Source organism: Triticum urartu, chromosome 3A (genome assembly GCF_056163025.1).
Source record: "Triticum urartu cultivar PI428250 chromosome 3A, HENAU_Tu73, whole genome shotgun sequence".
Taxonomy (NCBI): Eukaryota; Viridiplantae; Streptophyta; class Magnoliopsida; order Poales; family Poaceae; genus Triticum; species Triticum urartu.
In genome coordinates, this window is record NC_141875.1 from 627,836,875 (window position 1) to 627,859,849 (window position 22,975).

Sequence of the window (22,975 nt, forward strand, 5' to 3'; positions counted from 1 at the left end):
AAGAAATTTCCCATGTGAGAATTACCATGGCAATTCTACTTTATTTGTTTGCACCATGGTAGATTCATTTTTTGAAGCATGGTAAAGTTATTGTTCAAATTTTACTTTGTTGACCAATGACAAAGTTAATTTTTTGGACCCTAAAAAATTCGTACTTTTAGACCATGGCAGAATTTTCATTTTCGATCATGGCAAATGTACTCTTATTAGTCATAATAAAAATACCGGGCTTCATTTTTTTTTGACTGCAAACATTGTGCTTTATTTCTAGTTTTATTTAATTCACAGTAAAAAGGCATGTAGGCCACTGTGAGGACGGTCGCCCCCCAGTCGAACGAAACGTTCGGTCCAAGGAGGCTAGAAATCTGGCGTTCGTTGCTTATCGATGTCCTAGATATAAGACGTTTCGGCAGTTAAAGTCAAACTGCTAAATCATCCAAAAGGTCTTATATTTAGGAACGGATGTAGTGCCCAGTAATTCAAACTCTAGCAAGTACTACACCCTCCGTTTTAGAATATAAGATGTATTGACTTTCGTGCGAGTCAACCATTTGAAAGTTTGACCGAGATTATAAAATAGAATAGAAATATCTGCAATACCTAATAGATAAATAATAAAACTACTTTTCATGATGGCTAAAATGATATAAATTTCATATTGTGGATATTAATATATTTTCTCAAAACTCGGTCGAACATGCACTTGTTTGACTTTTGAAAAAACAAATACACCTTATATAAAAGAACAGAGGGAGTACATCCATAACAATAACATTTTGCAAGGACCGAACAGCGAGAGAAACGCAGCGAGCATGACGCACCCGTCAAAGTGGACCAGCATGCAGTGACAAACTGAGCCCAAGATGGCCTAAGAGAGGCTTCCTTACCGGCGGGCTGGGATCGAAGCAAACAGTCTCCAAATCCGACGGGCCCGCCAAGAAATTGGTTTGTAAATAAACTTATAACATACCCTAGATTCTCTTCTCTGTCTCTCATCCGCCGTGCCTGACGGCCGCCACAATCGTCCCCAACGCCTCACGCAAAACCGCGGTAACATATTAGCCGTCCCCGACCTCGCCGGATCCTCCCCGCCTAACCGTACCCGAGCTCGCCGTGGCTCGATCTCGCCCGACCAAGTGAGGCGACGGTATGAACCGACCGGCAGAGGGAGGAAGGGAGGTACCTGCGGTGGTGGTGGCGGCGCCCGGCGACCATCTGGATCTGATTCGGCCGCGTCCGGCTCCTATTCAAGGTCAGGTAGATCTGATTCGACCGCGTCCGACACGGAATCCGGGTCAGGTACGCAATCTTGCCTCCGAATTCGACTACAATTGGGGCTCAAGCCCCAAGCACAACAAAAGATCCAGTCTTTAGGGCTCTATATATACTGCTTGCAGACAGAGGGAGCAGCAGATCGAAAAAAAACCAGGATGTCTAAGCGGCTCCAGGGAGAGGAGAAACACGCAAACTGCGCCCGCAAAAGGTCACGACGTTCTGATCAGAAGCACCTCTATCTGGTACTGGATGACTGGAAAGATGGGTTCAGCATTCACAAGATTGACGCCGACGACGATGACGCGGACCTTGGCCAGCCACCGGTCCTCCGGTTGGTGTCGCCGGCGCCTGGTTTTCCAATGCGCTTTGCGGTCCTGGGCAGCAACATCGTCATCGTCACCAACCCACGCTGTGGCCAGGCTCCCACACTTTTCTATGATACGAAAAGAACAGGACTCGCCGTCGGCCCTCCACTCCCCGGTCCACTGGTAGGTGACTTCCACACCTCCGTGGCCACTGCGGATATGCTGTATGCGCTGAGTTTTCACCATAGGAATCAGCAGCACTCCTTTGAGGTGATGTCTTGGGAATCTCCAAATCCTCATACCATGAGCTGGTCATGGACAAGTGTGCCCTCACCACCCCCGTTCGAGGAGGATGAATGGATCACCTCCTACGCCGTGCACCCTGATGGACGCACCATCTTCATGTCTGGGGTCAACAAGTACAATCTCAAGCGCCGGACCTTCTCTTTCGACACCGGCTACTGCGAGTGGAGGTTTCATGGGGAATGGGCCTTGCCTTTCCAAGGCCAGGGCTACTATGACAAGACGCTGGACGGATGGGTTGGCCTTCACGAGGATGGCTACATCTGCGCCTGCCAAGTCGCCCCCCGCAGCCGCGCAAGTACCATGCAGCCGGAGTGGAAGATTGTCAAGGGGAAGTTGTTCCACAAGGTCCCGGAGAGGAAACGAGCGGCCTCATATGCCACTCTAACATGCATGGGCAATGCCAGATTTTGCCTTGTGGAGTGTGTGGTACGCGAGGAAGTCGAGTATGAGGACGCCTTAGGTGATTGTGATGGTTGCATGCTCCTTATGACCAAGTTTGGCCTCAAGTACTCTCATAATGGAGAGTTGCAAACCATCAATGGCACCACCAACTCCTATGTGTTGTCCAAGCATATCACCGGGTTTTCTGCTGTAGCGTTCTGGATGTAGGAACTAGCTGGCTGGCTTAGCTGTACGCAATGGATACTATGTCTGTTTCGAGTTTCTGGATGTATATTATGATTTGCATCAATAAAAATTACTTCGTGGCAATCTTGTCGAACCAGTTTATCTTTATTTTTACATGTCTGTCCAGAAAACTCCGAGATATCGATAGGTTTCAGGAACTAAAAAACATGCAAATCATACTAAATGTCGATGGCAGAATTCAAATATATTTTTATTTTCAGCATATAAACAGCAAAAGTAGTTCGTCGCTACAGAAAAGAAATGATAAGTTTACAAACCAACTTGGCCGGTAATTGTGTAGGTCTCTTCAGCTTCATACTTTGTTTCTCTCTAGAACAGATATAGTCTGATCATCTCTTTCAGAACAGATCTGAAGATGATATTGCAGCTAGAGGTTCATTGTCTCCACCAACAAAGAATTTTGGTCGGTTTCCATCCACCTATGAAGCATGAGGTGTCTTTAATTAATCTCCTGCTCCAGGAATCCAGGTATGCCTTGCTTGGCGATTTAATTTGCTTGTGCGGCCTGATTCATAATTAGGTATATCCCTGCTGATTTTGTGTTCAGTTCAATTGCAGAAAAATGGGAAAGTCTAAAGCATCACTTATTTTGGAACATACGGGCTATATGGCACTTCATCTATCTCGTGATATTGTGGCTGACCTAGTTGTTTGTACATCCTTCATGTTGAATTTTTGAGACCATAAGTTGGTTGTATTAGTGGTGTTGGCCTCAAATGGAACAGAAAAAGGCTAATGAACCATCTCCCTAACATTCATTCTACTTTAAAAAATTGTACTGTGAGAAATCCTGGATAATTGATTCAGACATCAACCACCAGACACCTTATACCATCATTAAATTTGGCCTGACATTTCCAGGCACATACTGTATCGAAGCACTATATATATAACCACACTACTATGTATGTTGTTGAATATTCACTTGAAAATGATAGAGAAGAAACGTGTGTTAGGTGGTGTGTACAAAGATAGATGTATGGATGTGTAGGCTATCATTTTATTTCTTGGAATTACAGGCATCGGGAAAAATCTAGCCAGTATCGTAGCATATCACCGTAGTAGCTTGCCTAGATTCATATTCACATGTGTGATTGAGTTTATTGTCGTATAGGATTTCAATATACATTCATAAAATTGTGCAAGGCTACCCGCACCACATGCACAAAATGGATTTTGTCCGCGGGCTTAGATAGCTCTAGACAACTGTGCAATAGCAAAGACTACTCTGTAACATTTGATGTTGTGACTTAAACTTATGATGTGTTTGGTCCAAGGTTGTTCTGAGTTCCTTGTAGCTCAAAATAATAAACGGATGTATTCGCTCCATCTTTCTTTTCCTTTTTCAGTTTTAAGAGATGGAATATTTGTGTCCCTTGCAAATACTAATGCTTCTCACCCTTAATTACTAGGCGGTTCACTGTATGTATGGTTGATGCTGATTGTATTCTGCTCAGGGTTTGATACTGGCAGATTCTGACTATTCCATGTAATAGTAGGTAATGGGTCTTCCTCGGCGGGGGGCGGCAGCACAACCTCGTCGGACATTGGGTGAAGGGGCTGCTTGTCCTTGTTGTCAACGGTCGGGAGCACCTCCGTGCCAATCTCATTGCTCTCCTCGATATGCACACAATTCATGGAGTCAAGCACAACACAGAGTTCATGGCTAATTGAAGAGCATGTAGTTAAAACGGCATGACTGTCACTCTTCTCCTCCTCTCAATCCCTCCTATATTTACTCACCCTGGCCACGACTACTTACCCGCCCCCTCTCTTCTCTCACTGACAACCTTCCTCCTCCCCATCGCCATGAGCTCTAGCTCCAGCTCCAACGCCAACCCCTTCCCTTGGGGTATTGGTTCGAGGGCCTTCTTCCTCGGGTGGACGGCTAGTGACCGGACCCAGTTCGAGAACACCATGGAGGTGTGCTCGAACTTCGGCTCCATGCCTGAGATGCAGAAGGAAGCTAATGCAGTGCTCATGAAGGCCACTGCAGAAGAGCTGAAGACGCTGGTTCCTGACCCAACGAAGGGCGTGATGGTAGTTGACATCATTCGCCGGGCCATGAATCAGTCCGTCTCCGACGATGCTAAACAGAGGAAGAAGTGGTGCAAGTACAATACCTACTGGGCTCCTGATGACCGTCGTGCCGCAGTGTACTGGGAGACGGCTATCGCGCCACCGGCGGTCATCGACGGGGAGCCTAAGGCGGAGGAGGAAGAAGCGGTGCACAATGCTAGTGAGGGCGCCAGAGCCGGGCCGTCGTACCTGGCAGATCGACCTCGACTCTGCCGAGGATGATGACCCACCGGCCCGCACGGCGATGAAGAAGAAGATGAAGGCCAGCGGCTCGACCAGCCGCTCCGCACGCCGTGAGTCGGCGCGACACGTATGAAAGAACAAATTGTTAACATATTTTTTTTCTAGTTAGTGATATTAGCAATCGATAAAAGATGTATGCAAGTAAACCATGACAAAATATATGCTGTGATACAATTGTTAATGAAAAATATAATGGTGCCATTCACATCTTTTTTAACGTCGTTACTAATTAACTAGTGGTCAAGTACTGTACATACAAGTATGATTATTGATTTTCTACAAGAGTATATGCTTTAGACGAAAGGAGTATATAACATGAATAATTTGAGCAAGTCAATTGTTAATGAAAAATATAATGGTGCCATTCACATCTTTTTTAACGTCGTTACTAATTAACTAGTGGTCAAGTACTGTACATACAAGTATGATTATTGATTTTCTACAAGAGTATATGCTTTAGACGAAAGGAGTATATAACATGAATAATTTGAGCAAGTCAATTCTTTAATTCTTGCATATGCCATTAATATAATTTTGTTGGCTTCTTTTTTAGATGAACCATGCATTTAGGAGATTAAATGTGATTAAGTGGATTAATCTCGAACCAAATTAACGAGCTACTCCTATATGCTTTTTAAAAAACGTTAAAAAAAGGTTGTCTAAGCCCAGGTTCGAACTGGGGACCTTTAGTGTGTGAGACTAACGTGATAACCAACTACACCACCCAGACAAGTTGTTTTTTTAAGCCAGGTGCTGCTATATTACCAACTGACATACACGCCTGTTGCATGCTTAAACGGTTAAACCAAATAATTACGTTGACTAGATTTTACCCCGCGTATTGCTGCAGGAATTTTTAGTACTGTATAGGAGGATTTATAAAGTGAGAAATAGGGAAACTTATGAAAGGAAATATAAACATATGTCTATTTGAACATTTGAATGGTATAAAAAGTCCGACAAATTAATATATTATAGAGTATCTCCATATTTGCATAACCAAAAGAATGCGTTGCCAACATTAAGAGAACTAACATATATTGGGATGAAAATTTTCTCATAACGATTCAAGATAATATTTGTCAGTAAGCATGTAGTACAGTAGTAGGGCTATAGGCACCATACAGTTAAACTAAATTTCAGAGAGAATGCAAGTATGTTAATAAGAGTACTTCATATTTCCTTTCATTTGTATATGCAGGTGATTGTTGTGACAACAGTAGAACCCTACAATTTGGGAAGAACAAAAATGTCAATCACACAATTGTATCACTCGAGTAATAGAACAGAACGAACCATAAAATTCAGAATGGAATACCTGAAAATGAACAAATTACCTGAAAATTATATGATATATGTTGTGAACTTGTGATTCTACAAAATAATCTGCCGAGAGCAATAATAGTACAAAATACTAAACTAACATGTGTGAGAGGGGGGAGACGGAGAGATGCGGGATTGCAGTTAGGCACAATATAGCTCGTCAGGTGGACGCCTGGGCGTAGTCTTGGACCATCATAGCTCACACGACGACAGGGATCACCGGGCTTCAGGAGAGGTGAAGATAAAGGGAAGGATCACGAGGCTCTGATCCGGCAGTAGTGCTTGGGTCTCTGATGGTGACGATCGACTTGTGAAAGCTTGGCCGGCCGTGGTGCAATACGAAGAGAAAGAGGTAGAGATAGACGAAACATGGGAAGAACCGATTGGTGTTGTTTCCTTTTCATGAGGGAATAGTTGGAGCTTTATTCGTCCAGGGAGATGAATGAACCTTCGGGGGTTCGTTGATTAGATAAGATTAATAGGGTAATAAGACGGCGGTTCAGGAGATGGCCAATAATATTCCTTCAGTTATGGAAAAAATTAGCGCACGCACAGCCTAATCCCTTAAAACTCGTGCAGTTATTGTACTCTTTTCATTTCTTTTTGGTCTGCATATAAGATTTGGTCAAAGTCAAACTTTATAAAGTTTGACCAACTTTGTTGAGAAAAATATCAACATCTACAACACTAAAGCTATATGGTATGAAAATTAATTTCATGATGCATCTGACAATATTGATTTCTTATTGTGAATCTTGATATTTTTTTCTATAAACTTATCCAAAGTTGATAAAGTTTGACTTTGACCAAATCTTATATGCAAGGCTAAAAAGAAATGGAGGGAGTATGTGCCTTCTTTCTCTCGATTCCTCTCCCTAGCATGATCCACATGCACATGAATAGCACAGTCAGATCCTTCTTTCCCGGGCATGCATTGTTATTTGTGTTGTGCCCCTCATCGCTCCGGATCGAGCTTGCCTGCTCCCTCCCTATGCTCCCATCCGTGCTCCCACTTCATCCTACGGCTGTCCTTTTTCTTTTTTTTCTTTTCTAATCTAATCATCCCTTCCCTGATTTTAAGGAGTGGAGCCGGGTCTTATTTGATTCCAATCAAATCAAGCCACGTATGCGGGAGCACGAATGGGCACACACGCGAGGAGCAGGCAAGTCTCGTCTTCAATCAAGGCTAGATTTATTCCTGGCAATAGTGTGCATGCTGCATTAATTCTCTAATTTTCCAGCCCTCTAAATACGGACGTGGCTGGATAGGAGTCTAGTGATAGACATATTTTTTTCCTAATTATTTTCTTGCATCCAGGGTGGAAGGATGCATGTCTCATGAGTGGGTGCATGGATGAGGATGAGGAACTGCTGACGTGGTAGGTTGATGACGTGGACAGTGTACATGCTAAGAGAATTGCTAGTAGTGGAAATCAACTTCTTAAAAATGTTAGATAAGTTGTTTACAGTGTTATAAAGGCTTACACCTCAATAGCTTCCCTGGATTATTTAACATACCCCCTAGATTTTATTTACTCTGCATATTTGCTTTTTGTCCTAATTTATGCTCCCCCATCCCATAATGTAAGACGTCTTTTGACACTGGTGTAGTGTTAAAAAATATCTTACATTATGGAATGGAGTAGTACTACTTTACAATATACTCCCTTTATTTTTGTATACAAGGCCACAAACTCATATTACAGGTACCAAAGTAGAAATTAATGTCTACTTAAGCCAATGTTGCAAGCTAGTCTTTTCTTCTCGCTTGACGTGTTAATTAATGTGTATTTTTCTCTTCAACGCAAAACAAGACAACCCTCTCACTCATCATTGGTTGATTAATGTGGTACATGAAAACCAATCTTCTCACTCCCACATGCATGCAAGCGGTATTAATGTCCTCGATTGCTAGTACGAGGCAAACCTCATCAATTTTACCTCAATTGATGTTAGTGACCTTGTATAGATGCAAATTGTAATTTTGATAGTGGCCTTATATACAAAAATGGAGGGAGTAATAAAGTTTGGCCAAGTTTATAGTAAAAATTTATGAACATTTACAATACGGAATCAATGCCAGTAGATTCATCATCGAATATATATTCACATTATATATATATTTGTTATTATAAATTTTAATATTATTTTTATAAACTTTCAAACTTATAAAAGTAAAGTTTCACTTAGGACAAAACTAAAATGCAAAGTAGAAAAAAAGATGGAGTACTAGAGTGGTGAGAAACCTAACTGAAACATATGAGTTGCAACATTGCATAAATAACAGATAAAAGATGGTCTTTGGAGCTATTTAAATTTGTGCAATGAATATGCCTCTTCTTTCGCAATATAGTGGTCAAACACAAAAAAAACGACATTCACGTTCCAACATAACATCAATGTTATAAGGGACCATGGTGCCCGTTGCCTAGATGAGGAGAGCTGAGAGGAGGAGGTACGTAAGAATTTTCATCCATTTTCCAATGAATTTCCGCAAAATACATGTGCACGGATCACAACGTAGATACGTGCCCCTGCGAATTCCGCACGCACGTGCCCCTGCGAATTTTCGCAACATCCAAAATCATGCATCATGTGTGCGTCCACGCCTGCTTAGCTAGTAAAATAGACAAATCTACTTTAGAAATACATTAAAAACTAACAACAATGTAGCAAAATAATTGTACTAGTGGACAACACTCAGGTGCTTGCTAACTACTTGCTACTTTATTACTGAATCTGCATGCACAAGAGTTTAATCGATGAGGCCCTCTTAATAATTAACTACGCACTAATTGTTCGACCACCATCGACAGCGATGACTTGGCCGGTGACGAAAGATGCCGCCGGCATGCAGAGGAACGACACCACTGCGGCCACCTCCTCTGGCTCGCCTGCCCGCCGCATGGGAGTCCTCGCCAACTCGGTCTCTTTAATTTCCGGTGGAAGCTGTTCCACGCACAAATGATCAGTTCTCCAAATGATTTGTTTCTTTGAAAAATGACAGTATAAGAGAATCCTACTATATACGTAAAAAGTCATAACTAATTAGGCTAAATGGTTTTGTTTGTGTATTTTTTGAATGTAATTTTAATGAAGACTCGGTCGGTGCCTACACTGTTTAACATGTCACTCTTGGTCGCGCCCGGGGCGACGCAATTCACTCGGATCTTGTTCTGGGCCCATTCGGTAGCAAGGCTCCTTGTAAGCTGGTTAATTCCTCCTGGTATATTAGAGACAAAAAAGAGATGTCAGTCTTATGCCTCACTTGAAAGTTGGATCGAGTCGTGGTTATGAATACCTTCAGTTAGAGCTTCTTTGAGTTTTTATACAAGTAGTTAGATTGGATAGCTAAAAAGTTATAGTGCGATTTCGTCTCGAAAAAACATTGTCGCTTGAGACAAGGAAAGATTCAAATTTTCAAAATAGTCACTTGACTATCGATATCTAGAAATATTGAGATTGGATTGAACACCTAAAATCATGTGTGTGAATTTGCATCGGAAAGTACACCATTCAATTTTTTGGACTCTACAAACATAGAAATGAAAGCATGGTTGTTGTTTCAGACATTTACCTGATCTTTAAAGTACAAATTAAATCACTATTTTCTGAAACCGTCATTATTTGAAAGTTTCAGTTTTAAAATGGGCGCTATAATAATACTCAAATTTCAAAACAGGAAGACCGGAGGGAGTTACCTTTTGTCATACTGTAAATTGCGAGGCCCGGGAACCCAAGTGTGCCCCCAAGGGAGGATATGTTGACAATGCTCCCTCCTCCAGCGATGGAGGCCCCGAGGAGCAAGGGGTGCGCGAGCTGGCTCAGGTGGAAGCACGACTCTAGGTTGGTTGCCATGAGGTGCGAGTACTCCTCCGATGTCCACTCCACGCCCGGCTTGGCTAGAATCTGCGCCGCGTTGTTCACCTGCATATATACAGTAGGAATGATCCAGCGAAAACACTTAGCCCTTTATGTCCAGACCAACCTCTTTGGATTGGGTGGAATTTTAGAGCCCATTTGCAATCTCAATCCGAAGTTCATCAGATTGAACTGGCAAACTCTGGAGATTTCAGGAAGACGACTTACCAGTATGTCGAGCTTGCCGTCGAAGACTTGCTTGGCCGTCTCCACGAGCTGCTCCCTGTGGGCGCGCAGGGAGACGTCGCAGACGGAGACGGTGACCGGGAGCCCCTTGGCCTCCCACCGGCGGCGGCACTCCTCCAGCTCCGCCGCGCTCCGGGAGCACGTGTGCACCCGCGCCCCGTGCCCCGCCAGCTCCTCCACGATCGCGTGGCTGTTCTCCACCCATCGATAAGCACATGAATATATGCATCGATCGGTCGATCAACGACTATAGTGCAGTAAATTGCATCTTCCTACCTAAGCTAGCCGATTAGATTACAGTATGATCACGTACCCGATCCCTTTGCTGCCGCCGGTGACGAGCGCCGTCGCGCCGGCCAGGCTCCACCTCTCCTCCCTGCTCATGCCACCGGCCGCCATCTCTCTCTCTCTCTCTCTCTCTCTCTCTCTCTGCGTGTGTGCGCGTGTTCTGGTACTCTGTGCTGTGGAGTGGGCGAGTGGCGGCGTAGGTAGGGAGAGTTACCTCGCTTCACACGTAGCGTAGGCAGTATGTGGCAGTGTGTGGCAGAAACACATGTTCCACGAGCACCGAGCATCATAGTGTCCAGTCGTATTTGCCTACTCCAGACAGTCAAGCCACACTCCAATTTGTAGACCGATCACTGGTTCACGGTGAATGGGAGATGGATTGGCCATTGGCGGTTGACGATGCATGCAAACGGACGCGGTTGGCGTTTTCTCAAGAATAGCTGCCGTTTCGGATGTCGATTCCATTATTACAGCTTTGACCACTGATGACTTATCCTTGCAAAATTATATACTCCAAAGTTTATTGTTACATGTACTTGTCAGAGCTTTTGGCGGAGTTTGAATCATTGCGTCGCTGTAATCTACTCCCTAAAGTTGAGTCATCTATTTTGAAACGAAGGGAGTAGATGATAATTATTGCGCGGTTCTCCGTCCCGGTGGTTTGCGGCTGGAGGCTCCGGTGGTGGTGGGCCCTGATGGTGTACTTTGGGTCTGGGAAAACCTTGGCCAGTCTGGCCGGCCCGGTGGCGGCGACGCCTATAGGCGCCGCTTTCCTTCATGAAGGCGCAACTGAGGGTCCAATCTACCCACCCTGATCCCCGACCGGATGAAAAACTTCAATACTTTACGGATCTGGTGGCAGCGGCGCTTTTCGCGTCGTGATGTTTCTGGAGATGTCGTTAGGGGCACTAGGACTTTGTTGGGAGTGCAGAGGATCTACAAGTGGAGGGGATGGGACCAGTGGTAGCAGGTGGTGTTCGCGAAGAAGGAGCGGCGTTGCATCTGACACGTCGACAACTGCGGGTCTCAGCGGCATGGAGCAGCGGGGTCTCGCTGCTGGGCGTGTGTTGATGGACGAGCGCAGGAAGGTGGCGTTGTCTGGCGTCGTGGTGACGTCGACGGCAGCTAGACTGGGCAAGATTGATGCATCAGTACAACTCTAAAGATGGAGTGGTGGTAGTTGGCGGCGGCGACCTCTGAGAGCGCGCCGGACCGGTGTGTTCCCCATACCCAGCAAATGGCTTGGTTGGGGTCTCAGGTCTTAGATGTTAGGCTTGGTTGCGAGGTCTGTTTCGTATTAGGCCCGGACTATCAACATCTCTTCATCAAATGGATATGAGTAGCGACAGATGTTGCCTAAACGGTGACTTCAGACTTACTGTTGTATTTTTTTGTAAGATCTTTTAAAAATAATTAATAAAATGATAGCATGCATCGTCCAGATGCAGAGGCCGTGGGCCTTTCTCCTTTTTTTAAGAAAGCTCTCTTGACGTGCCTTTTAGGAAAAGCCGTCGTTGCGACTTTATTCAAAATGGCATAAAAATTGCATCATTTGTTAGTTGTGCGAATATTACATCAGGTGGTTCATGTTGTTGCCACAGAATAGCACTAAAACTCTTAGAATTACGAGCTAAAAACTGCGCTAACTTGATTGGCTTCTCTAGGTCAGTGATCGAACTTGACAATAGCAAAACCTCTACAAAAGGAAGGATTCTTCTTCATAAACTGCAGCAGCGACACCGATTGAGTCTCCATAGTTATCCATCGTGTCAATAACATCCATACAGTTAGAGTGTACCAAAAGCTTGTTGCATGACACTTGCCCTACTAGGATTAGACCGTTTCTCAATGCTATCGGCTCCGTCATCACGCAAGAGAATTCAAATCTATCTGCAATAAATTAAGTTGTGAATTAATATTAGTTTCCTTATTCACGTATGTTATCCCCCTCCCCCCTCCCCAACATCGAGAGGGTTGAACGATCATCTTAAGGATGTTTCTACATGGAAGATTAGCTCTAGCCGATGTTGTCCTTTTGCCTTCTAGATAAGTATACAAGGTGCCACACATGCTTACTCTATGAGTTTATCTTCCATGGGTAGAAATTGAGGCATGTAAGTAAGTAGGCACACAACTTTTGCACATAATAGCAACATGTACTTTATTTGCATGCTAACCTGATATATTCAATCTTTTATGTACCTTGATCTTGGGTAGTACGTCACGTCATACACAAGGGAAACCCTAGGCCCCCGCGTCGTTGAAGGAAATATGCCCTAGAGGCAATAATAAAGTTATTGTTTATTTCCTTATATCATGATAAATGTTTATTATTCATGCTAGAATTGTATTAACCAGAAACATAATACATGTGTGAATACATAGACAAACAGAGTGTCACTAGTATGCCTCTACTTGACTAGCTCGTTGATCAAAGATGGTTATGTTTCCTAACCATAGACATGAGTTGTCATTTGATTAACGGGATCACATCATTAGGAGAATGATGTGATTGACTTGACCCATTCCGTTAGCTTAGCACACGATCGTTTAGTATGTTGCTATTGCTTTCTTCATGACTTATACATGTTCCTATGACTATGAGATTATGCAACTCCCGTTTACTGGAGAAACACTTTGTGTGCCACCAAACGTCACAACGTAACTGGGTGATTATAAAGGTGCTCTATAGGTGTCTCCGAAGGTACTTGTTGGGTTGGCGTATTTCGAGATTAGGATTTGTCACTCCGATTGTCGGAGAGGTATCTCTGGGCCTACTCGGTAATGCACATCACTATAAGCCTTGCAAGCATTGCAACTAATGAGTTAGTTGCGGGATAATGTATTACGGAACGAGTAAAGAGACTTGCCGGTAACGAGATTGAACTAGGTATTGAGATACCGACGATCGAATCTCGGGCAAGTAACATACCGATGACAAAGGGAACAACGTATGTTGTTATGCGGTTTGACCGATAAAGATCTTCGTATAATATGTAGGAGCCAATATGAGCATCCAGGTTCCGCTATTGGTTATTGACCGGAGACGTGTCTCGGTCATGTCTACATAGTTCTCGAACCCGTAGGGTCCGCACGCTTAAAGTTCGATGACGATTATATTATGAGTTTATGTGTTTTGATGTACCGAAGGAGTTTGGAGTCCCGGATGAGACCGGGGACATGACGAGGAGTCTCGAAATGGTCGAGACGTAAAGATCGATATATTGGATGACTATTCGGACATCGGAAATGTTCCTAGTGATTCGGGTATTTTCAGGAGTATCGGGGAGTTATGGGAATTCGTATTGGGCCTTAATGGGCCATACGGGAAAGGAGAGAAAGGCCTCAAAGGGTGGCCGCACCAACAAATATCTACTTAATGAAGCACAAGTCTGAAACATTTGAAAAGTTCAAAAACTTCAGAGTGAAGTGGAAAATCATCGTGACAAGAAAATAAAGTTTCTACGATCTGATCGCAGAGACAAATATTTGAGTTACGAGTTTGGTCTTCAATTAAAACAATGTGGAATAGTTTCACAAACTCATGCCATCTGGAACACCACAGCATAATGGTGTGTCCGAACGTCATAACCGTACTATTATTGGATATAGTGCAATCTATGATGTTTCTTACCGATTAACCACTACAGTTTTGAGGTTATGCATTAGAGACAGTTACATTCACATTAAAAAGGGCACCATCGAAATCCGTTGAGACGACGCCTTATGAACTGTGGTTTGGCAAGAAACCAAAGTTGCCGTTTCTTAAAGTTTGGGGTTGCAATGCTTATGTGAAAAAGTTTCATCTTGATAAGCTCAAACCCAAGTCGGAGAAGTGCATCTTCATAGGATACCCAAAAGTAACTGTTGGGTACACCTTCTATCACAGATCCGAACGCAAGATATTTGTTGCTGAGAATGGATCCTTTCTAGAGAAAGAGTTTCTCTCGAAAGAAGTGAGTGGGAGAAAAGTAGAACTTGATGAGGTAACTGTACCTGCTCCCTTATTGGAAAGTAGTTCATCACAGAAATCTGTTTCTGTGACTATTACACCAATTAGTGAGGAAGCTAATGATGGTGATCATGTAACTTCAGATCAAGTTACTACCGAACCTCGTAGGTCAACCAGAGTGAGATCCGCACTAGAGTGGTACGGTAATCCTATTCTGGAGGTCATGTTAATTGACCATGACGAACCTACGAACTATGAGGAAGCGATGATGAGTCCAGATTCCACGAAATGGCTTGAGGCCATGAAATCTGAGATGGGATCCATGTATGAGAACAAAGTGTGGAGTTTAGTTGACTTGCCCGATGATCGGCAAGCCATAGAAAATAAATGGATCTTCAAGAGGAAGACGGACGCAGATAGTAGTGTTACTATATACAAAGCTAGACTTGTCGAAAAAGGTTTTTGACAAAGTTCAAGGTGTTGACTATGATGAGATTTTCTCACTTGTAGCGATGCTTAAGTCTGTCCGAATCATGTTAACAAATTGCCGCATTTTATGAAATCCAGCAAATGGATAAACAAAACTGCATTCCTTAAAAGATTTATTAAAGAAGGTTTTGTCAATCCTAAAGGTGCTAACAAAATATGCAAGCTCCAGCGATCCATCAATGGACTGGTGCAAGCATCTCGGAGTTAGAATATACGCTTTGATAAGTTGATCAAAGCATATAGTTTTATACAGACTTACGGTGAAGCCTGTATTATTCAAGAAAGTGAGTGGGAGCACTACATCATTTCTGATAAATATATGTAAATGACATATTGTTGATCGAAAATAATGCAGAATTATTCTGCAAAGCATAAAGGAGTGTTTGAAAGGAGTTTTTCAAAAAAGACCTCGGTGAAGATGCTTACATATTGAGCATCAAGATCTATAGAGATAGATCAAGACGCTTGATAAGTATTTCAATGAGTACATACTTTGACAAGATTTTGAAGTAGTTCAAAATGGAACAGTCAAAGAAAGAGTTCTTGCCTGTGTTACAAGGTGTGAAGTTGAGTAAGACTCAAAACCCAACCACGGCAGAAGATAGAGAGAGAATGAAAGTCATTCCCTATGCCTCAGCCATAGGTTATATAAAGTATGCCATGCTGTGTACCAGACCTATTGTATACCCTGCCCTGAGTTTGGCAAAGGAGTACAATAGTGATCTAGGAGTAGATCACTGGACATTGGTCAAAATTATCCTTAGTGGTATAAGGATATGTTTCTCGATTATGGAAGTGACAAAAGGTTCGTCATAAAGGGTTAAGTCGATGCAAATTTTGACACTGATCCAGATGACTCTGAATCTCAATCTAGATACATATTGAAAGTGGGAGCAATTAGCTAGAGTAGCTCTATGCAGAGCATTGTTGACATAGAAATTTGCAAAATACTGTTGGGTTTCGTAGTAATTTCAAAAAATTTCCTACGCACACGCAAGATCATGTGATGCATAGCAACGAGGGGGAGAGTGTTGTCTACGTACCCAACGCAGACCGACTGCGGAAGCGATGACACGACGTAGAGGAAGTAGTCGTACGTCTTTACGATCCAACCGATCAAGCACCGAAACTACGACACCTCCGAGTTCGAGCACACGTTCAGCTCGATGACGATCCCCGGACTCCGATCCAGCAAAGTGTTGGGGAAGAGTTTCGTCAGCACGACGGCGTGGTGACGATCTTGATGTACTACAGCAGCAGGGCTTCGCCTAAACTCCGCTACAGTATTATCGAGGAATATGGTGGCAGGGGGCACCGCACACGGCTAAGGAATAGATCACGTGGATCAACTTGTGTGTTCTAGGGTGTCTCTACCTCAGTATATAAAGGAGCCAAGGGGGGAGGGGGCGCCAGCCAGGGAGAGAGGCGCAGGAGGAGTCCTACTCCTTCCGGGAGTAGGACTCCCCCCCCAATCCTATTCCAACTAGGATTCCCAAGGGGGGAAAGAGAGAGAGGGGGGCCGGCCACCTTCTCCTAGTCCTAATAGGACTAGGGGAGGGGGAAGTGGCGCAACCACCTTGGCCTGCCCCTTTCTCCTTTCCACTAAGGCCCATGAAGGCCCATATGGCTCCCGGGGGGTTCCGGTAACCTCCCGGTAACCCGGTAAAATCCCGATTTCACCCGGAACACTTCCGATGTCCAAACATAGGCTTCCAATATATCAATCTTTACGTCTCGACCATTTCGAGACTCCTCGTCATGTCCGTGATCACATCCGGGACTCCGAACAACCTTCGGTACATCAAAATGCATAAACTCATAATGAAACTGTCATCGTAACCTTAAGCGTGCGGACCCTACGGGTTCGAGAACAATGTAGACATGACCGAGACACGTCTCCGGTCAATAACCAATAGCGGGACCTGGATGCCCATATTGGCTCCTACATATTCTACGAAGATCTTTATCGGTCAGACCGCATAACAACATACGTTGTTCCCTTTGTCATCGGTATGTTACTTGCCCGAGATTCGATCGTCGGTATCCAATACCTAGTTCAATCTCGTTACCGGCAAGTCTCTTTACTCGTTCCGTAATACATCATCTCACAACTAACATATTAGTTATAATGCTTGCAAGGCTTATGTGATGTGTATTACCGAGAGGGCCCAGAGATACCTCTCCGATAATCGGAGTGACAAAGCCTAATCTCGAAATACGCCAACCCAACATCTACCTTTGAAGACACCTGTAATGCTCCTTTATAATCACCCAGTTACGTTGTGACGTTTGGTAGCACCCAAAGTGTTCCTCCGGTAAACGGGAGTTGCATGATTCTAACACCCATGGAGTTTTGGTGCTGATCATGTTTTGCTCGTGGAAGAGGCTTAGTCAACGGGTCTGCAACATTCAGATCCGTATGTATCTTGCAAATCTCTATGTCTCCCACCTGGACTAGATCCCGGATGGAATTGAAGCGTCTCTTGATGTGTTTGGTCCTTTTGTGAAATCTGGATTCCTTTGCCAAGGTAATTGCACCATTATTGTCACAAAAGATTTTCATTGGACCCGATGTATTAGGTATGACACCTAGATCGGATATGAACTCCCTCATCCAGACTCCTTCGTTTGCTGCTTCCGAAGCAGCTATGTACTCCGCTTCACATGTAGATCCCGCTACGACGCTTTGTTTAGAACTGCACCAACTGACAGCTCCACCGTTTAATGTAAACACGTATCCGGTTTGCGATTCAGAATCGTCCGGATCAGTGTCAAAGCTTGCATCAACGTAACCTTTTACGGTGAGCTCTTTGTCACCTCCATATACGAGAAACATATCCTTAGTCCTTTTTAGGTATTTCAGGATGTTCTTGACCGCTGTCCAGTGATCCACTCCTGGATTACTTTGGTACCTCCCTGCTAAACTTATAGCAAGGCACACATCAGGTCTGGTACACAGCATTGCATACATGATAGATCCTATGGCTGATGCATAGGGAACATCTTTCATATTCTCTCTACCTTCTGCAGTGGTCGGGCATTGAGTCTTACTCAACTTCACACCTTGTAACACAGGCAAGAACCCTTTCTTTGCTTGATCCATTTTGAACTTCTTCAAAATTTTGTCAAGGTATGTGCTTTGTGAAAGTCCAATTAAGCGTCTTGATCTATCTCTATAGATCTTAATGCCTAATATGTAAGCAGCTTCACCGAGGTCTTTCATTGAAAAACTTTTATTCAAGTATCCCTTTATGCTATCCAGAAATTCTATATCATTTCCAATTAGCAATATGTCATCCACATATAATATCAAAAATGCTACAGAGCTCCCACTCACTTTCTTGTAAATACAGGCTTCTCCGAAAGTCTGTATAAAACCAAATGCTTTGATCACACTATCAAAACGTTTATTCCTACTCCGAGAGGCTTGCACCAGTCCATAAATGGATCGCTGGAGCTTGCACACTTTGTTATCTCCCTTTGGATCGACAAAACCTTCCGTTTGCATCATATACAACTCTTCTTCCAGAAATCCATTCAGGAATGCAGTTTTGACATCCATCTGCCAAATTTCATAATCATAAAATGCGGCAATCGCTAACATGATTCGGACGGACTTAAGCATCGCTACGGGTGAGAAGGTCTCATCGTAGTCAATCCCTTGAACTTGCCGAAAACCTTTTGCGACAAGTCGAGCTTTGTAGACAGTAATATTACCATCAGCGTCAGTCTTCTTCTTAAAGATCCATTTATTTTCAATTGCTTGCCGATCATCGGGCAAGTCAACCAAAGTCCACACTTTGTTCTCATACATGGATCCCATCTCAGATTTCATGGCTTCAAGCCACTTTGCGGAATCTGGGCTCACCATCGCTTCTTCATAGTTCGTAGGTTCATCATGATCTAGTATCATGACTTCCAGAACAGGATTACCGTACCACTCTGGTACGGATCTTACTCTGGTTGATCTACGAGGTTCAGTAGTATCTTGATCTGAAGTTTCATGATCATTATCATTGGATTCCTCACTAACTGGTGCAGGTGTCACTGAAACAGTTTTCTGTGATGAACTACTTTCCAGTAAGGGAGCATGTACAGTTACCTCGTCAAGTTCTACTTTCCTCCCACTCACTTCTTTCGAGAGAAACTCCTTCTCTAGAAAGGATCCATTCTTGGCAACGAATGTTTTGCCTTCGGATCTGTGATAGAAGGTGTACCCAACAGTTTCCTTTGGGTATCCTATGAAGACACATTTCTCCGATTTGGGTTCGAGCTTATCAGGTTGAAGCTTTTTCACATAAGCATCGCAGCCCCAAACTTTAAGAAACGACAACTTTGGTTTCTTGCCAAACCACAGTTCATAAGGCGTCGTCTCAACGGATTTTGATTGTGCCCTATTTAACGTGAATGCGGCCGTCTCTAGAGCATAACCCCAAAACAATAGCGGTTAATCAGTAAGAGACATCATAGATCGCACCATATCCAGTAAAGTACGATTACGACGTTCGGACACACCATTACGTTGTGGTGTTCCGGGTGGCGTGAGTTGCGAAACTATTCCACAGTTTTTCAAATGTACACCAAACTCGTAACTCAAATATTCTCCTCCACGATCAGATCGTAGAAACTTTATTTTCTTGTTACGATGATTTTCAACTTCACTCTGAAATTCTTTGAACTTTTCAAATGTTTCAGATTTATGTTTCATTAAGTAGATATACCCATATCTGCTTAAATCATCTGTGAAGGTGAGAAAATAACGATATCCGCCACGAGCCTCAATATTCATCGGACCACATACATCGGTATGTATGATTTCCAACAAATCTGTTGCTCTCTCCATAGTACCCGAGAATGGTGTTTTAGTCATCTTGCCCATGAGGCACGGTTCGCAAGTACCAAGTGATTCATAATCAAGTGGTTCCAAAAGTCCATCAGTATGGAGTTTCTTCATGCGCTTTATACCGATATGACCTAAACGACAGTGCCACAAATAAGTTGCACTTTCATTATCAACTCTGCATCTTTTGGCTTCAACATTATGAATATGTGTATTACTACTATCGAGATTTAATAAGAATAGACCACTCTTCAAGGGTGCATGACCATAAAAGATATTACTCATATAAATAGAACAACCATTATTCTCTGATTTAAATGAATAACCGTCTCGCATTAAACAAGATCCAGATATAATGTTCATGCTCAACGCTGGCACCAAATAACAATTATTTAGGTCTAATATTAATCCCGAAGGTAGATGTAGAGGTAGCGTGCCGACTGCGATCACATCGACTTTGGAACCGTTTCCCACGCGCATCGTCACCTCGTCCTTTGCCAGTGCTCGCTTATTCCGTAGTCCCTGTTTCGAGTTGCAAATATTAGCAACAGAACCAGTATCAAATACCCAGGTGCTACTGCGAGCTCTAGTAAGGTACACATCAATAACATGTATATCACATATACCTTTGTTCACCTTGCCATCCTTCTTATCCGCCAAATACTTGGGGCAGTTCCGCTTCCAGTGACCAGTCTGCTTGCAGTAGAAGCACTCAGTTTCAGGCTTAGGTCCAGACTTGGGTTTCTTCCCCTGAGCAGCAACTTGCTTGCCGTTCTTCTTGAAGTTCCCCTTCTTCTTTCCTTTGCCCTTTTTCTTGAAACTAGTGGTTTTGTTAACCATCAACACTTGATGCTCCTTTTTGATTTCTACCTCCGCAGCTTTCAGCATTGCGAAGAGCTCGGGAATAGTCTTGTTCATCCCTTGCATATTATAGTTCATCACGAAGCTCTTGTAGCTTGGTGGCAGTGATTGGAGAATTCTGTCAATGACGCAATCATCCATAAGATTAACTCCCAATTGAATCAAGTGATTATTATACCCAGACATTTTGAGTATATGCTCACTGACAGAACTGTTCTCCTCCATCTTGCAGCTATAGAACTTATTGGAGACTTCATATCTCTCAATTCGGGCATTTGCTTGAAATATTAACTTCAACTCCTGGAACATCTCATATGCTCCATGACGTTCAAAACGTCGTTGAAGTCCCGATTCTAAGCCGTAAAGCATGGCACACTGAACTATCGAGTAGTCATCAGCTTTGCTCTGCCAGACGTTCATAACATCTGGTGTTGCTCCAGCAGCAGGCCTGGCACCCAGCGGTGCTTCCAGGATGTAATTCTTCTGTGCAGCAATGAGGATAATCCTCAAGTTACGGACCCAGTCCGTGTAATTGCTACCATCATCTTTCAACTTTGCTTTCTCAAGGAACGCATTAAAATTCAACGGAACAACAGCACGAGCCATCTATCTACAATCAACATAAACAAGCAAGATACTATCAGGTACTAAGTTCATGATAAATTTAAGTTCAATTAATCATATTACTTAAGAACTCCCACTTAGATAGACATCCCTCTAATCTTCTAAGTGATTACGTGATCCAAATCAACTAAACCATAACCGATCATCACGTGAGATGGAGTAGTTTTCAATGGTGAACATCGTTTATGTTGATCATATCTACTATATGATTCACGCTCGACCTTTCGGTCTCCGTGTTCCGAGGCCATATCTGCATATGCTAGGCTCGTCAAGTTTAACCTGAGTATTCTGCGTGTGCAAAACTGGCTTGCACCCGTTGTAGATGGACGTAGAGCTTATCACCCGATCATCACGTGGTGTCTGGGCACGACAAACTTTGGCAACGGTGCATACTCAGCGAGAACACTTCTTGATAATTTAGTGAGAGATCATCTTATAATGCTACCGTCAATCAAAGCAAGATAAGATGCATAAAAAGATAAACATCACATGCAATCAATATAAGTGATATGATATGGCCATCATCATCTTGTGCTTGTGATCTCCATCTCCGAAGCACCGTCATGATCACCATCGTCACCGGCGCGACACCTTGGTCTCCATCGTAGCATCGTTGTCGTCTCGCCAATCTTATGCTTCCACGACTATCACTACCGTTTAGTAATAAAGTAAAGCATTACATCGCGATTGCATTGCATACAATAAAGCGACAACCATATGGCTCCTGCCAGTTGCCGATAACTCGGTTACAAAACATGATCATCTCATACAATAAAATTCAGCATCATGCCTTGACCATATCACATCACAACATGCCCTGCAAAAACAAGTTAGACGTCCTCTACTTTGTTGTTGCATGTTTTACGTGGCTGCTACGGGCTTAAGTAAGAACCAATCTCACCTACGCATCAAAACCACAACGATAGTTTGTCAAATAGACTCCATTTTAACCTTCTCAAGGACCGGGCGTAGCCATACTTGGTTCAACTAAAGTTGGAGAGACAGTCGCCCGCAAGCCATCTATGTGCAAAGCACGTCGAGGGAACCGGTCTCGCGTAAGCGTACGCGTAAGGTTGGTCCGGGTCGTCTCGTCCAACAATACCGCCGAACCAAAGTATGACATGCTGGTAGGCAGTATGACTTGTATCGTCCACAACTCACTTGTGTTCTACTCGTGTATATAATATCAACATAAATAACCTGGCTCTGATACCACTGTTGGGTTTCGTAGTAATTTCAAAAAATTTCCTACGCACACGCAAGATCATGTGATGCATAGCAACAAGGGGGAGAGTGTTGTCTACGTACCCAACGCAGACCGACTGCGGAAGCGATGACACGACGTAGAGGAAGTAGTCGTACGTCTTCACGATCCAACCGATCAAGCACCGAAACTACGGCACCTCCGAGTTCGAGCACACGTTCAGCTCGATGACGATCCCCGGACTCCGATCCAGCAAAGTGTTGGGGAAGAGTTTCGTCAGCATGACGGCGTGGTGACGATCTTGATGTACTACACCAGCAGGGCTTCGCCTAAACTCCGCTACAGTATTATCGAGGAATATGGTGGCAGGGGGCACCGCACACGGCTAAGGAATAGATCACGTGGATCAACTTGTGTGTTCTAGGGTGCCT

At 43.6% G+C, this 22,975-nt stretch overlaps 2 protein-coding genes and 1 non-coding gene across 3 annotated transcripts; 1 reads left to right on the forward strand and 2 right to left on the reverse strand.

Moving 5' to 3' along the window:
- Nucleotides 1-892: 892 nt before the first annotated feature.
- LOC125545535 (uncharacterized) lies at nucleotides 893-2,597 on the forward strand. The gene is made up of 2 exons (XM_048709522.2): nucleotides 893-1,299; nucleotides 1,398-2,597. Exons 1-2 carry the CDS (start codon nucleotides 1,150-1,152, stop codon nucleotides 2,493-2,495), a joined length of 1,248 nt encoding a protein of 415 aa, XP_048565479.2. The 5' UTR covers nucleotides 893-1,149; the 3' UTR covers nucleotides 2,496-2,597.
- A 2,915-nt stretch (nucleotides 2,598-5,512) lies between these two features.
- TRNAV-CAC (transfer RNA valine (anticodon CAC)) lies at nucleotides 5,513-5,586 on the reverse strand. The gene has a single exon. It is a non-coding gene; the product is annotated as a tRNA-Val (tRNA).
- Nucleotides 5,587-8,805: 3,219 nt separating this feature from the next.
- On the reverse strand, nucleotides 8,806-10,879 carry LOC125545549 (noroxomaritidine/norcraugsodine reductase). The gene is made up of 5 exons (XM_048709540.2): nucleotides 10,600-10,879; nucleotides 10,269-10,476; nucleotides 9,881-10,106; nucleotides 9,296-9,402; nucleotides 8,806-9,128 (listed from the first exon to the last, which is right to left on the reverse strand). Exons 1-5 carry the CDS (start codon nucleotides 10,683-10,685, stop codon nucleotides 8,964-8,966), a joined length of 792 nt encoding a protein of 263 aa, XP_048565497.2. The 5' UTR covers nucleotides 10,686-10,879; the 3' UTR covers nucleotides 8,806-8,963.
- Nucleotides 10,880-22,975: the final 12,096 nt, after the last annotated feature.